The sequence below is a fragment of the Rhinichthys klamathensis genome, unplaced genomic scaffold (genome assembly GCF_029890125.1).
Source record: "Rhinichthys klamathensis goyatoka isolate OS25496 unplaced genomic scaffold, OSU_Roscu_1.1 h1tg000181l_1, whole genome shotgun sequence".
Taxonomy (NCBI): domain Eukaryota; kingdom Metazoa; phylum Chordata; class Actinopteri; order Cypriniformes; family Leuciscidae; genus Rhinichthys; species Rhinichthys klamathensis.
Genome location: NW_026606709.1, coordinates 3,827,501 through 3,844,534, shown reverse-complemented (window position 1 = coordinate 3,844,534; position 17,034 = coordinate 3,827,501). Strand labels below are relative to the sequence as shown.

Below are 17,034 nucleotides of genomic sequence, written 5' to 3'. Positions count from 1 at the left end.
TGCATATCATGGAGACAGCAGTGCAGATGTTCCTCATTCAAACTGGCAGAGCTGCAACAGCGGAAACTGAGCACACACACACACACACAGTTCATATTCTAGGTTATAAAGATGTCTTTAGCCTCTATACTGTCAACTGTTGCGTTAAGGCGGCTTATTTAAATAAATAAAGATGTTTGTATCATATATTTGTATAATTATTATTATTATATAATATATACTATATAATAATTATTATTCATAAATAATATATTATTATTATTAATTTGTTCATTTGATTTCAAATAGTGTTTTATTTTATTATGATTTCTATGAAATAACAATAAAACAATAATAATTAATATTAATTTGTTTATTTGATTTCATTTCATGTTTTATTATGATTTATTATTGAATAAATAATTAAAATGTAATAAACAAATACATTATTTTTCTTAATAATAATTCATTTTATTATTATTATAATCTGCATTATTACTATTATTATTATTCATTTGTTTTCCCATTCATTTCCCATCCTTTTATGTTAATGAGGTTTTACAACAGTACAGTGGTATGAAAATTGAAAGAACATTGTTGTACGGCAGTGCACAAGCCTGGACTACAGAGCAAGTCCGTACTTAGATCATAGCACCAGAGGACCTGACCTGAAAATGAGGCTCTGTAATTCTTGTAAAACAAGGTTTTTGTACAGGACATTAGCATGGATACATTACAGATTAAGCGTATCCAAGCATAAGCATATTTCCATGAATTCATCTGAATTTGCTGTAAATTAGATCAGCCATTTTTATCTGATGAAGCGGGATGGAGTCGGTTCTTATGGGAAAATCCAAATTAAGGTTTGCGTCATTGTTGGCCTGGACCGTTCAGACATCTGACGACAGGCCGGTGATGAGGCGTGCTGATTTCAATAACTTGGTGAAAGCAAAAGGTCATAAGTCATGTGTCTTATCAATGAATAGCTCCCAGGGGTATAAGGTTCCCATGCACCATTGTGCTTTTGAGTCATGTCCTCAGTTACATAACATCAACGTTTTCTGCGTAACAGAGGTGTGAGTATTACTGGAAACTCTCCACACAAGAGACAGAGACGTTTTTGAAGGTGAGGGAGGTTATTATTAGCCATGAGCCAGATTTCTGCTTCTGTTTTGTGGTATGAACAAAAGTACGAAACTCCTACCTGCGCCATATCGTCCAGGCAGTTGAAGATGTACTTGCGAGCCTCTTTAGATTTGATCCCCGTCTCTGCCTCATGGTCCTCAGGTGTCTGGAAGTACAAAAAGGAATGGCCTCCACTTCAAAAAAATCATCAAACACTGGAGAAGCACTTTCAACATCAGAAAAAAAACCATTACTCTACCCAAAATTCATGTTTTACTCACCCTCTTGTCGTTCCAAACCTTTTATGACTTTCTTTCTACTGTGGAATGCAAAAGAAGATATTGAATAATGTTGGTAAGTTTCAGTTCCCATTGTCTTACATTGTATTTTTTTGTCCATACAATGGAAGTAAATTGGAACCGAAACTGTTTGGTTACCAACATGGGGCAGTCGTGGCCTAATGGTTAGGCCAGTCGTGGTTTGAGGCAGTCATGGCCTAATGGTTAGTAGACAGTCAGACTGGTAACCCAGTTGCGGGTTTCAGTCTCAATACCAGCAGGAAATGACTGAGCTTGGATGTGTTAAATGCAGAGAACAAATTCCGAGTATGGGTTACCATACTTGGCCTTCACATGTCACATTCACTTTTACTTTCATTCTTCAAAATACCTTCTTTTATGTTCTGCAGAACACACAAAGTCATACAGGTTTGGAACAACATGAGGGTGAGTAAATTATGACAGAATTTTAATTTTTGGGTGGACTGTCCCTTTAAAGATACGGAGGAACATCATGAAACACTTGAAAGAAAATAGGTAAAGTAAACATGTGACTTACAACATTGATAGAGATTTTGGAATTTTAAATGAAACCCACAGCAAAGAAAAATCACAAATTAAATCTCTATCATATCTCAAGTGTTACTCCTAGACACTAATAGAGAGCTGAAGTTGTTTGGTTCTTTTAATTTTCTCCTGAAAATAGTCAAATTTGAGAGATCTCAACAAAGTGTTAAATTGTACTCAGATTTGCAAAAAAAAAAAAAAAGAAATCAGACATTTCAATATAAACTCAAATATTTCTCAATAATCCATTTCAAGAGCAAATTAGCTTGGCTATGCTATTCACTTTAATTTTATGTCAACTGAATGTGTCTTCTTTTTTATTATTTCAGGAGAAACATCTGAGGCAAAGTTGATACTTAAACGAAACATAACTGAGAACTCCATTAAGATTCCTGAACTATGAAAGATAAAACCTTATCTCTGGGTAGTACTTGACACTGAGTTAAGTATTTCTACAGTCCAAGACACAAGCACTGAGGGCCAAAAAGTTTAAGGAGGTATTGACTACGCAGGAGGACTTTTCCTAGTTTTATTGGATCCATATCATATTAAGGGTTAGGAATGCAACTTGTTCAATAATATCAAAGTTTTCCCATGTGAAGCTTTGCAAAAGTTCACCAAAAGTTAATCTAAAGAGAAAACTATCGACTATGGGCAACCAGCCACCGGCCCAGTAAGGATGGGGAATGTGGAGGGAAACAGTGCATAAGGGTAAGGAGGAATGAAAGAGGGAAGAATGAGAACGGGGCGTTAAGCAGGATTTATCCCATGTTGCTCTGGTTGCCAAGTCGTCTCACACAAAACTCATTTAGCTCACATTAGCCCCTTGGTCAGTTAACAGGGTGTAGTGAATGCCTCAGTTTAGAGAGTGAGGGAATGAAAGAGAAAAATATTGCTGCTGTATATTATATGCAAACCAAGTGAGAAAGATTAAGGAAGTGTGAAAGCGAAACAAGGTGAGGGAGTTTACCTTAAGTCTCCATAGAGGATAGGTTGAGTCGGGGTCTCTGTTGAAAAACCTGGTTGTTTTCGTCCCTGCACTTAACAGATACTCTGCTGGCAAGCCCTGCGTTTGAGAGATGTACCGGATCTGGTGGAAGACAAACACAGGCAATATGAGATTTACAGCTTGTGTTACACATTTGGTGCTGGATATTCACTGCTTTGATACAGTTAAAGGGGAAAGGGGAATTGTCTTGCTAATTTTATATATGTAGACATACAGTATGATAATAACAAAGTTTCTCTCCAGTTTAGTGAAACTAAGCTGCAAAAACAGGTTACATAGAAAATGCTATAGTCAATAAAGTTATCATCATCAACAGGCCTTTTCTTTGAAAGATTATTTATCTTGTTAATTTTTGTTTGATTATTAATTGTATTCGATATTTGTTATAATAATAGTAATATTTATAATTATAATTATTACTTTTTCCTTAAAGTACAGTAGAAAAAACAGTCTGTTTGATTGTAATGATTAGGGGGATTGTGGTAATGGTCATGAAAAAGGAAATGATTCTGTTTTTGGTGCAAGAAACCTTGACTAACGCTGTAAGCGGACTTCTGGGAAATGCAACAGTGAGCTGCGTTAAAACAGACTGATGACATTTTGTCTGCTCGAAAACATATCAGTCACTTGGCTGCCACGCTGATGACACAACTTCAACATTCCAGCATTAGAAGCCGAGTAAACAGCATCTGTGATGAATGCTGTCACCATGAGACTGACTGACTTCCCCTGCCAAAACCTCTTTTTACAGGTCTGTCCGGGTGGCACAATTACACAGAATGCCATTCACACACCTGAAAAAACGTAAATACAAGACCCTGGCAGCCGAAGAAATCAACAATAATAATAATAATCTCTTCCATGGCTCCTGCCAATCGGCCAATCTTGTGCCCTGAGAACGAGCTCATGGTGTTTGGCTCATTTACCGTCTTATGAAATAAGACCATTCACTTTTTGAGGATTCCAGCATGTGATTTCAAAGCATCATGGTTAGAAATGACACAAAGGTGCAGCAAAGGCTGAAAATAACTCTTCAAGCTTAGGTTTTAGATGCAAATCAAAAGTAAACTGGGCAGCCGAGTTGTCCTTAACACAATATCTTAGAAATGCTTCCCAAACACAAGACCTCATAAATGCACCAAATGAGGGCAAAAAAACTATTACTCTGTAGTACACAGAAATGGTGGGAGACAAATCTGCAAAGTCCTTTGCTGTGTTTAAGAGCTTGTTAAAGACGTTTTTGGTTTGCTTAAAGCTAGAACATTGGCCCTGGGCTGTTCCATGAAGCCAGAATCATTTTTTTTTTTTTAAGAAAAGGCCTCACTTTAGAGCTCGGGATCTGGGCTAATTGGGCAGTTTGTGGCATGTGTCCAGAACTATGGAGGGGCCAGAGAGAGATGAAAGTCAGTGAGAAGACACACAGACACACACACACACACACACACACACACACACTTCGACACAAACACACAGCACTTCAGGAGAGCTGAGAGAGCAGGGGCCCAGCCAACAGTCAGATTTGTTTTCTCTTTCTTAAGCACAAACTGTAATTGAGGGATGTTTTTGCAGCCATTTTCTGAGAAAGGAGATGGCTCTCTCAGCAGGGCCACACATGCACACAATCTCACACACACAAAAAGCAAGACTCCTATGCTCCATCTCTCTAAATGACTATCATACAGGAAATGTTATTCCATATGTCAGATTTTCAAAGTCATTTTCCAATTGGAACACATCATTTATTTATAGTGTATCATTACTGACTATTGAATTTCAAAACAGAAATGGCCAAGGATGGATTATGGTCTGGGCCATTGGGAACGGACACCTGAAAAGAAGGCATTGTAAACATGAATTTTTATCAAACAGTCATGAATGAACTTTTTCATTCACGACTTCACTGTTGCAATAGATCTACTATAAAGGTATTTACAGTAATTGTGAATGACTATGGTGGATATTCCTCACAACTGCGACTTCATTTCTTATATTTGCAATGTAATTTCTCATTATTTGGACATTAAATCTTGCAGTTATAATGACTTCAAATAACAAAGATGGAATTTTGAGAAGCTAAAGTTGTCATTTGTGGATTTTCCAGGTGTCTAGAAAAATTATGAAAAAAAGGCAAAATTCAAAGTTACAATTACACGACATAAGATCTTTAGAGATATACACTTCTGTTCAAACGTTTGGGTCAGCAGGATTCTTTAATGTTTTAGTCTCTTATGCTCACTAAGGCGGCTGCATTTATTTGATTAAAAAAATAGAAAAAAACAGTAATATTGTGAAATATTATTACAATTTAAAATAACTTTTTCTATTTTAATTTTTTTTAAACTCAATTTATTTCTGATATGGCAAAGCTGAATCTTCAGATCTTCATGATCCTTCAGAAATCATTCTAATGTGTTGATTTGCTAATCACGAAACATTTGTTTTTTTCATTAATGTTGAAAACAGTTTTATATTGTTTATATCAATATTTTTGTGGAAAAGTATTTTTGGGATACTTTTTTTCAGGATTCTTTGATGAATAGAAAGTATAAAACAACAGTTTTTGATTATAAATCTTTTGTAACATGATCAGTGTCTTTACTGTCACTTTTGATCAATTTAATGCATCCTTGCTAAATAAAAGTATTAATGTCTTCTTTAAATGTGCAGGGCATCAAGAGAATTTCTCCACAGAGGCTGGTGCCCCAGGTGTCCCAAACCATCCTTGGTAACAGCCACATGGGAAAAGCCAGGGTTGAGTACAACAAATACCTTAAAATGTACTAATGGTGGAAAGTTCTGACTAGCTGAATTCCAGTGCATGTCTAAAACCTAGGCTATTCTGATGCATTAAAGAATAAGATTTAAACAATGTCTTACCTGGTCATACTCAGATGCTCCGGGGTACAGCGGCCAGCCCAGAAACAGCTCAGCGATGACACAACCCAGAGACCACATGTCTATCGCCTCACAGAAGGGCAGACCCAGGATGATCTCTGGAGCTCTGCAGATACACAGAAGTAGAGGATGAACTTCAACAACAGTCACAGCAGAATAAGAACAATTTTAAATTCTGAACAGGGTTAATATAGTTCATTGAAAAAATTTTGCTTTAAATAAAATAAACGTAAAAAACAATAAACAGACAAAAAAAAACCAATAAACTTACTAAAACTTTCCCTAAAATAAAAACTAATAATTCAAAATATTCAAGACAGACAGACAGACAGACAGACAGATAGACAGATAGACAGATAGATAGATAGATAGATAGATAGATAGATAGATAGATAGATAGATAGATAGATAGATAGATAGATAGATAGATAGATAGATAGATAGATAGATAGATAGATAGATAGATAGATAGATAGACAATAATTATTGTCTTCCACCAGAGAGAAGGCCAGAGGGAAACATAGATGTTTTTGGCCCAAAACTAGTTCATGTGCAACCTGTTCCCTTCAGCCCAAAGTTGGCATTCATTACATCGCAGCCGTAAGACCTCATTGTACTCATTTAAGCTGACCGAGTTGAGTAATAAAGACAAACACAGAATGCATTTTGTTGCCACGGACACAGCAGGAGGAGAGAGACGGCATGTGATACGGCATTACTCTGGGTGCTGCTTGTGAATTATGAATTAAAGGTGGTCCACTCTTTTGGATAGAGGGATTGAAGATAAATAAATGCCATATGGAGGGAAAAAAGAGAGGAAAATGTGTGGAAAGACAAATAGACTGATGTTGGGAAAAGAGAGATACTTATTTCAGGGGTATATTAAGTCTTGAAGGTGAATGCAGCACGCACACACACACACACACACACAAATAATGGGCTGACTCCTCGTTTCAGAGCACAGTAATATTATTTGTAAAGGCAACACTGGACATTGGAAGAACAGCTCATACCCAAGCAGTGTTATCGTTAACTATTTAGACATTTAAAAATAAACTGACAAAAGTGACAAAAAGCACATCCAATTACTAAAAGTTAAACTAAAGTGAAAACTGAAAATAATAAAAAAATATTAACAAAAACTATAATAGTATATAAATAATATTAAAATTACACTACTACCAAGAGAAAAACTCAAGACACAACTTGTGAAATCACAAGATCTCTTTATCATCTCATATGTTTCTTCTAGAGAGCAATGTGATTAAATAAAGATGCACAAATTTTAGGGATCCCTCAACATTAAAATGTTGTCTGACACAAGTAAGCTGATTATTATTTTGATGTTATGACTAACCATTATTGGTTGATTTTAAAGTTCTATATTATTTGATCTAAATAAATAAAAAATAAAACAAAAATTGAAATCAACTGTTTTAAAGTGGATGTAGGCATCACACATAATAAGAAGTATGAAAGATGAATATTTATTTTGAGATTAACAAAGGTAATATAAAGGAAAGATAAAGGAAATGAGCATAGTTAATCAAATAATGAAATAAAGATTTTTTTTTTTTTAATTATCCATCCCTATCATATTTACCAAAGTCTGTAATCAAAAGTCGATGGTTTCAATATGAACTTAAATGTTTCCAATCGAACTATGAGTTCCACATTAATTCTAGTCCTTTACTTTTATATTAGGCTAACATTTCGTCCTCTCATTTGTTCTATTTTCCTAAGGAAGTGCAGGAGGAGCACCTGAGACTAAACAGAAACAAAATACTACTCACGGGTGCCACAAGGGCAGGGAAAGACTCAGTTTGGCAGTTAAATCTACTATTGGCTCTCATGCAAGGTATGTGGCGCAGGACATCACCCTTCTGGAATGATGTCATGCCACCCAAGCCTCGTGCATGCTGGTCTGCTCGATGTCATTCAAATAAGCCACAGCGCTACCAGCTGAAAGTATCTCTGTGACACAGAGGACGCATTACGGCCGCCACGTATGCAAATGCATATCCCACTTCAATCTTTTCTCTCCCTTCTTCCAATGCCATATGCAAATCAGACCAGCAGCTGCTGATGCAGGACTTTCAGCGGGTGTGATAAACACAAAACTCGCGCAGCACTAAATACCGTCCTCATTCTCTTGCATATAAAACGTCTGCTTGTAATGCAAAAATCTGTGGTGGTGAGAAATTCACAACCCTGTTCCAGATCCGCACACATGGAAATATGAAATCCTATAGACAGGCAGATGTGTTGCGGAGAGAGTGTTTCATTTGTGGTACGTTTTGCATACCTAAATCCTGCCAGGTTGTGACCCTGCAGGTGTGCGTTTGTTTGCATGCGTATCATTGTGCAGCTTACATGTATGCATGGGTGACATTATGCACACAAGTTCAAACATCCGATCCCGGTGTTGATATTTGCATGGCAGGCCCGATGCACCCATGCAGTGGAAGTCATTTCTTGTACACAATGCCACTTAGGATAGTGCAAACAAGCACAGAAGCAAAATCTTTGCACCCATCAGAACCACTGCAGTGTGCAAATAATCACTGGGTCTCCTGCATTGGGGTAAATGATGTTGTGAATGTGAATATGGGGTCAGGCAAAGGTTATCACACAGACACACAGTGAAAGAGTGCTTCTTCAGTTCCTAAATGAAGCGTAATTCTTCTTCTGAAGTCCTAGACCACTCATACCCACATTTACATGGTCACTCAGTTGCTATTTGAGGCTCTGACATCATTCTACGTGGGCATGTCAAAAAGCATCGATCATAGCTGACCTTCAATACGGACCACCACTCATAACCAGAGACGATGCCCTGCTTTTTTTTCCAGGCCACAACTCTACATCTCCCAGTGCTATTGTGCTTTGTATTTCTGTCACCGTTTAGCAAATTGTTATAATTAATTATTGCATTGTATATTGTATTGTATTACTGTTTATAAAACGGTTATAATAACAATGCTCTTCAGCCGTAATCACACCATAAAGCACATGCAATACAATATTCAATATTATAACACGGCTCTGTGGAATACTTGATTCTGATTGGTCAACCGTGCCATCCAGGGGTATGTTATTCCCAGAAAACAACCGCTGAAAACAGATAACGCAGGATCATCCGGGTTACTGAAGTCAGCAGCCTATACGCTTGCTAGGACCGTTTTTTCTTCGTGGAAGATTTGCTTTCGGTGAGCTAATAAAATATTAAAACGCAGTCAAATCAATATTATGTGTACAGTTGTTTAATTATGCCATCCAGTATCATGGACTCGCTCTCTCTTGTTTCATACAAACGCAGCTGCTGCCATTTTGTGACTATTGTTTTGTATACTGTTGGATTATTATAGGATAACAAACAGGTACGATTTTAAAACAGTTCAATCTGAAATCAAAATCTTATCCCCATAATTATTTATGTGGCGAAATTATGTATAGTGATATGACTGTACCGTATCCCTTAAATGTCTAGTTTGAACTTTGAACTGCTCTCAATATTCAATATTTTGTGTCTAATTATTTACTTACGTGGCAAGTAGCCGTGTAATAAGCGTGATAATGTACATCCAGCTGGTTGTTATCTGAGAATAAACCCCCAACAGGGTGATGAGGATCCCGACGCAAAGCGAAGGGATACATTATCCCTTACATACACAATCACCGTCAGGGACACTTTATAAGGTACACCCGTTCAACAAATATCTAATCAGCCAATCGCATGGCAGCAACCAAATGCATTTATGCATTTAGACATGGTCAAGACGATCTGCTGAAGTTCAAACTGAGCATCAGAATGAGGAAGAAATGTGATTTAAGTGACTTTGATTGTGGAATGTTTGTTGGTATTTCAGAAACTGCTGATCTACTGGGATTTTAACCCACAACCATTTCTAGGGTTTACAGAGAATGGTCTGAAAAACAGAAAACATCCAGTGAGCGGCGAAAATGCAATTTTTTCATGCCGGAGTTTAGAGGGAAATGGCCAGACTAGTTTGAGCTGATAGAAATGCAACAGTAAATACAAAAATAAAAACTTCTCGTTACAACCGAAGTCTGCAGAAGAGCATCTCTGAACACACAACACGTCGAACCTTGAAACAAACGGGCTACAGCAACAGAAGACCAGACCGGGTACCACTCCTGTCAGCTACGAACAGGAAACTGAGGCTGCAATTCGCACGGGCTCACCAAAATTGGACAATAGAAGATTGGATAAACGTTGCCTGGTCTGATGAGTCTCAATTTCTGCTGCAACATTCAGATGGTAGGGGCAGAATTTGGCATAAACAACTTGAAAAGAATGAATTCATCCTGCCTTGTATCCTGATCCTCTGATTGCCCGCTGATTGGCTGCTCTCCCTCGGAATCAATTTTAATATTCATGTCCTCACAGCACACTAAAGCAGAGAAGGCCAGAAGTTCCCGTCGTGCCATTTTAATAAACATTGTGTGAGGTGGGCTCACCGAGGGAAACATAGACATCAATCGTGCACCTGAGACTGGAGGCGAGGGAAAGAGTGATGGAGCAAGGGGGCGAAAAGGAAAATAAGATTCGGTGTGACAGAAAGAGAGGAACAGGCAAAGACTGAGAGAGAGCAAAGGGAGGTAAACGACGGAGACAAAAACAAACAGCCCAGGCATGTAAGAACAAGAGAATGAGGGAGGCAGGGGAGATGTTTAGATTTCCATCTCCACAGAGTCAGACTGTGGGGTCATCTCTCCACAGCGCCTCGACAACTTACTAAAACAACCTGGGAAATAGTCCTCCCTTTTATTGTGCTCGTATTGTGGGAGTGCTCTTTTATTTCAAGGCCCTGTGAACCTCTCCCTTCAAAATGCAGAGGAAATCGCTGACGACGCTGTCTCTCTCTCCACTCCCTTTCTTCCGTCATTAGCATTCCCAAGACAGAAAGTGTAGAATGAGGGAGAGTGAGAGGAAAAAAAGCGAATTGATGACCTCTTCTCTTTAACTTCACTGTTATAGACACCTTTGTGAGAACTCGCTATGACCTCATGCGACATGGCAAAATAAGGAATTAATTTAGAAACTTTTATGCTATGAGACGAAAACTTTGAATTTAGAAAACTTTAGAATTTAGAAAACTTTGTGAATCAACTCATGTGATTACTCACTGCAAGTTACACAAAAAGTGGCTATTGAATCAACACCTTAAAGGGTTAGTTCACCCAAAAATGAAAATTATCCCATAATATAGTATACCCTTAAGCCATCCTAGGTCTTTCTTCTTTCAGCCAAACACAATCAGAGTTATATTAAAAAATATCCTGGATCTTCCCAGCTTTATAATGGGAGTGAATAGAATAGTTTTTGAAGCTCCAAAAAGTGCATCCATCCATCATAAAAGTAATCTATACGGCTCCAGGGGGGTTATAAAGGCCTTCTGAACCGAAGCGATGTGTTTTTGTAAGAAAAATATCCATATTTATAACTTCATAAACTATAATCACTGGCTTCCGGTAACAGTCGTACGCGAGTCTAGGTCCGATGGAAGAGTGACCTTTGACCTGACGAATGACATATTGACGAAAGCAGAAGTGCAGAGGATAGAGCAAAACCAAACACCGGTCACGAATTAGAAGTCTAAAATTAGAATTTTTAAAGAGAAATGTCAGAGGAGCTTGAGTTTGTTGCCCAGCCCTATTTGTTTGAACCGCGAGAGGCGTCTACTCTCACCTAAGCTTACGCTACGCCTACGTCACACATTGGGTCAGAGGTCACTCGTCCGCCGGAAATAGACTCGCGTACAGCCGTGTACTTTATAAGTTTATAAAGTTATATGGATATTTTTCTTACAATAACACATTGCTTAGTTTCAGAATGAATTATATATAGTTACCGAAATGTTTTCAGTTGTATGTGATTTTTCAAACAAAATAAACATCAAAATGAATCAAACTAGTGATTGATTAAAATACCCATTATGTCAAGTCAAAGTTTATTGTTGTATGTTCAAGTAGAATGAAATTCTTACTTGAATGCTTATTCACAGACTAGAGACAAAGCAATATGCAATGCTACTAAATGCAAAATATCAAAAATAACAAAAAACTATACATAGAAATAATAATGTCTATAATAATATGTACAGTGCATTGTTATAGAACAAGATTTAGAAGAATAACCACCCCTCCCAAACCACATGCCACTTAACCACAATCTATCAGTACATATTTGTAATCGACAACTTCCTTTGCGTGCCAGTCAGGTACAGGAAAAGACATTGAGTTGCAGAGGGCCCTATTGTGGCCTATAGATCACTCAGGCTTCCGAGAGTCCCACTGAACAAACAAAGGGAGGTTGTGCAGTGGCGTCACAGGTTTGTAATCCTCACCCTCCCTCACATCTCAGGCTCCTACAGCATTTCCACCATAGACTGTTAATTACTAACATGCCATCACCCCAGACAGAGAGAGAGGGAGAGAGAGACAGTGAGAGTGATGACACTCTTACACAACTGACCTTCTGACAAACACACATAAGCATCAAATGGCCAAAATGCAGTCTACCTCAGATGGCCCATGTACGATTGTGGATTATGAGTGATAATGTGTACATATGAATGAGTGCATGGGTACTGAAACATCCAAATGACAGGAGATACTAAACAGTTTATAATTGTTTTATTACATTTCATTTATTATATTACGTTTTAACTGTCACAACAATAATTTAATCTTTGATGACTGAATAAGTGCAAATCACCTTTATTCCACAAGGTGGCAATGTCTGATACAGAATGATGAAGTGACGTTTCACTCATAGTTACCGCAGGCAGAAAACAAAAGAATAGGAAGTATCATCAGCAAAACATGAAATGGCTCAGCGATTTGTCCTGAAGTCAATCAAATATTGGTGTCACTTTCACATGCTGGTAGATCTGGTGAAGAAGCTGTCAGCCATCAAAATATTGATTTTGAAGATGTTGAAAATGATAGTTTTGAGAATATGTTTAAGATCGCGAATATGAGCCAGATGCTGAATGTAGTGGGAAATGAGCTGACGAGGACATTGATGATGGTATAAAACATCTGCTCAAATAAATGCTTTATTTTATTCTTCTGTAATTGTTACTCTAATAGGAGAGTTTTATATTATCGCGACAGGTAGAAATCCATCCGTGTTAGATATAGATCCGGGTTGGCGAAACATTCATGGGTTAAAGGGTTAAATATACTGTGTGCAAAACAATCATGCCAATAACACATTTTGCGTCCCACCTGAGTGACCCCAGCCCTTCTGTAAGAGCCCGCAGGGTGTGAGCCCCCATCAGTCATGAGCCCTCGACTCTTGCTCCCGCTCCCTCTCTCTTCCGCCCACTGTCTGTCTCATTCCCTTTCTCTCTCTTTCGCCTCAGCAATCTCTTAAGCAGCCTGTGTAAGTATGTGGGTCACGTCAAGAGCTTTCTGCACGAGGAAAAGGTCCACAAATTGAGTGTCCTAACGGACACTCTCGCATTTGCAGTCGGGCCCCAAGTGAAATGCGCTACAAGTGCAACTCCCTTCCCACAACTTTCTCAGACACACACCCATGATTAAAACATTTTATCACCAGAATAAATGATTCTGTCTTGGTGTCTCTGTGTGCATGTACTCCGGAACAATTTAAATCATGCAATAGTGTCAGACTTCTAGCATTATAGCAACACAAATATGACATGCAATTTTTTTTTGCTCTGTCGTGTTGTACTGTGCTATAGCTCAAACTAATAGTCAAACAATGTATCGGCTTTTCAATGATAGACAGCAGTGGCCAATATTATACTGACATATGCACACAATTGGTAAAATGACCAGTATTCACTAAAAATACTGAAATATCAGCTTATTTTTGGCCCTTTATATGCCTGATTGGCTGATTAAATAAAATAGTTTAAATAGTCTTCTTCAAAATTTAAATAAATAATTTTATGTATAAAATAAGCAATATAAATTCATTTGAAGTTTAAATAAACAAACAAATAAATAAAGCTGTTGAAAAGTTTGTTGTCAGCATGATTTTTTTATTCAGATTAAAAGTGACAGTAAACACATTTATAATGTTACTGTTCTTGAGTAATGACGCTGAAAAATTCAGTTTTGCCATCAAAGGAATAATTTGCATTTTAAAATAGAAAACAATCCATATTAATCACACTATACATTTCAATGTAATGATAGCAAATCAGCCGTATTGGCCAATAATTATACTGGTCATTGGCCAGCATGCCCTGGATATCTGCATCAGCCATTAAAAAAAATCCACATTAAACAATTTCTCCTAAAAACTGTTGAAAACAGAAAATGTTAATTCACAAGGCTGTTTGTAGATTTTAAAGGGGAAAAAATAAATATGGTGGAGCTAATTCTGATAATCAACCAAACGGTATGATTATCAGCCAAAATGGACCAAATATAGGCCAATAAATCGGCCAGGCTGATATATATCTGTCTATCACTATAGCACAAAGCCCTTCTGCTCTACGGCTGCAGTTCTGAGCCCACACGCCACACTCTCCGTCTCAGCACACTGCCTTTGGGAAACACAAAGCTGTCATTCCTCTCTTTTCGCTTCTGAGACAAAGAGAAGGAGAGACGCTCACCTACGCTGACCAGATAAATCAGTAATGTGCCACCCCCTTCCATCACACCTCCATCTGTCTCTTATCTGTCTTCCACCTCCTCTACAGTCCAGCACACCTCCACGCGTGTAATCAGATTGTGCAGGTCTGATATTGTGTGTTCAAGCTGTGCTTCTGGAGAACAGGTGGCGGCTGATGTCCTGTGTCTATGTTGGAATCCATAATTAACATATTATCCATCCCACAGTATGCAAAATTAGGAATAGTGCATCTCAAATCACAACATGTTAAAACTAGTTTATTTTTGTACATGCTTTTTATGCTACTTTTACCCACATTCCCCTGCACTACAAAAGAGGAGGAGTTTTCTTTCAACTTTTTCCAGAAGAAAAAAGAAATTAAAAAGAAACATGGCAGAGAATGCAAGGCCAAACCCACACTTGTTTTAAAAAAAAAATTATGAACCCCCCAATTCATTTTGAGGTAATGAATTTAGCTATATGCTAAAGATACACTACCCTTTAAAAGTTTAGTGTTTTTATTTTCAAGAAATGAATACATTTATTCAACAAGAATGTATTAAATTGATCAAAAAGTATCAGTAACGACTTTCACACTGTTACAAAATATTTCTATTGCAAATAAATACTGTTCTTTTGAACTTGCTCTTCATAAAAAAAAATATTTAAAAAACAGTTTTAAAAATGTTTCCACCAAAAGCAACTGTTTTTTAACATTGGTAATAATAAGAAATGTTTCTTAAGCATCAAATCAGCATATTAGAATGATTTCTGAAGGATCATGTGACACTGAAGACTGCTGAAAATTCAGCTTTGCCATCACAGGAATAAATTACATTTAAAAAAAAAGTTATTTTAAAATGTTTACATTAAAACAGACTTGTTGAGCATAAGAGCTTATCCGAGCCCAAACCTTTGTATGGTAGTGTACATGTGAAATTTTTGAAATAATATAATTCTGACTTGTTTTGAATTAAGCATTAGTCCCAACTATGCACTCAAAAGTACGTACTTACCATCATCACTAGTGAAGTACATACTTTTAGAGCATAATGAGAGTATGCAATTTAGAAATCTAAGCCATGTGTGTGTTGGGATTGGAGAAAGGTGTCAGCATACAGTAGAGAGCAAACACAACAGAGAGCAACCAGAGTCATTTCTCCTTCTGTCGGAGAGAAAATTCTGCTCTCTCCATGAAGACAGAGACCAGGAGAGACAGACAGGCAGAGGCAGTAGCAGGGAAAGAGAGAGAGAGAGAGACAGGTTGTGTGTTTGCATGTATTGTGCTCCTCAGGACTGAGCACTTAATCTGCCTGCAGATACGTTACACCACAAACGGCCAAACGCAATTAGCCACACTGCATTCTTCTGCCTTCACACAAACACAATATCTCACGCTATCTCTCTCACACGGGCGTGATACGAGGCACTGTAATTAATAATAAAAATGGAAAGGGAGATCGTGCTGTCATACGCTGGGAAAATGTGTAAAGGGACCAGAACGCAAGAGTTCAAAGCACACACGTTAGCATTGGGTTCATTTGAAAGATTTGAGAGCATTCATTTAGTTTTAGAGTAAAATACATAAATACAAATAAATGACATTGTTTACTTTATTCATACACATTCTTACTGTGCATGATTAATCAGTGCATGTTATTCCAAAGTAAAAAAAAGAAAGAAAAGAAAATCATAATCTTTCAAATCCCCTCAACCACCTGCTATAGTTCTGGTATGTGACGGCCACTTATCATATACACATAACTATCAAAAGTTTAGAAACATTACAATTGTATATATTATTATTATTATTTATATGTAAGTCTCTTATGTTCACCAAGACTGCATTTATTTCAACAAAAATACAGTAAATATTGCAAATATTACAAATTAAAAGAACTGTTTTCTATTTGAATATATTTTTAAAATGTATTTATTCCTGTGATGCCAAAGCTGAATTTTCAGCATCATTACTCCAGTCTTCAGTGTCACATGGTCCTTCAGAAATCATTCTAATATACTGATTTGGAGCTCAGGTAACATTTCTAATTATTATTATCAATGTTGAAAACAGCTGTGCTGCTTCACATTTTGTATACATTTATAAAACATTTTGAATATTTTTCGGACCAAAAATCATTAAAAAGGAAGCAGTTGACAAGAAATATTGTTCATTAATCAAACACGTCAGTGTCACGCATGTATATACAATACTGTTGAAATACATCTCTGACCTTGAGTCTTTCTCACATGCTGAAAAGAACAGAGGGGGATCTCTTCATTAACTCTTACTCTGACAGGTGATTAACTTCACCCCATACAACCCGCCGTGACCCCTCCATAACAATACCTCATTGTTTCATTCTTTAATACCAAGAACTAAATTACTCTTTTTCGTTTTCATTGTCTAACCTCAATTAAAATAGGAGGTGTAACCTACCTTTGTAATCTGGCTGGGGGCGCAATTGTTCAGTGGAAAACTTGATATTAAATTACCTCTGGGCATTGATATGTGGTTGATAAGGTGTTTAGAGTCATTTTAATTGTGTATTTATAATTGCTAC

At 37.2% G+C, this 17,034-nt stretch overlaps 1 protein-coding gene across 2 annotated transcripts in view; it reads right to left on the bottom strand.

The window, feature by feature from the left end:
• Positions 1-17,034, bottom strand: part of hipk2 (homeodomain interacting protein kinase 2) — a 95,975-nt gene that overhangs the window by 19,541 nt on the left and 59,400 nt on the right. For both annotated transcript variants that reach the window (XM_056261320.1, XM_056261319.1), the window contains exons 3-5: positions 5,836-5,959; positions 2,920-3,039; positions 1,184-1,270 (exon numbers count right to left, since the gene is read on the bottom strand). In XM_056261320.1, coding sequence (XP_056117295.1) covers positions 1,184-1,270; positions 2,920-3,039; positions 5,836-5,959 — 331 coding nt within the window. The remainder of the gene's footprint in view (positions 1-1,183; positions 1,271-2,919; positions 3,040-5,835; positions 5,960-17,034) is intronic.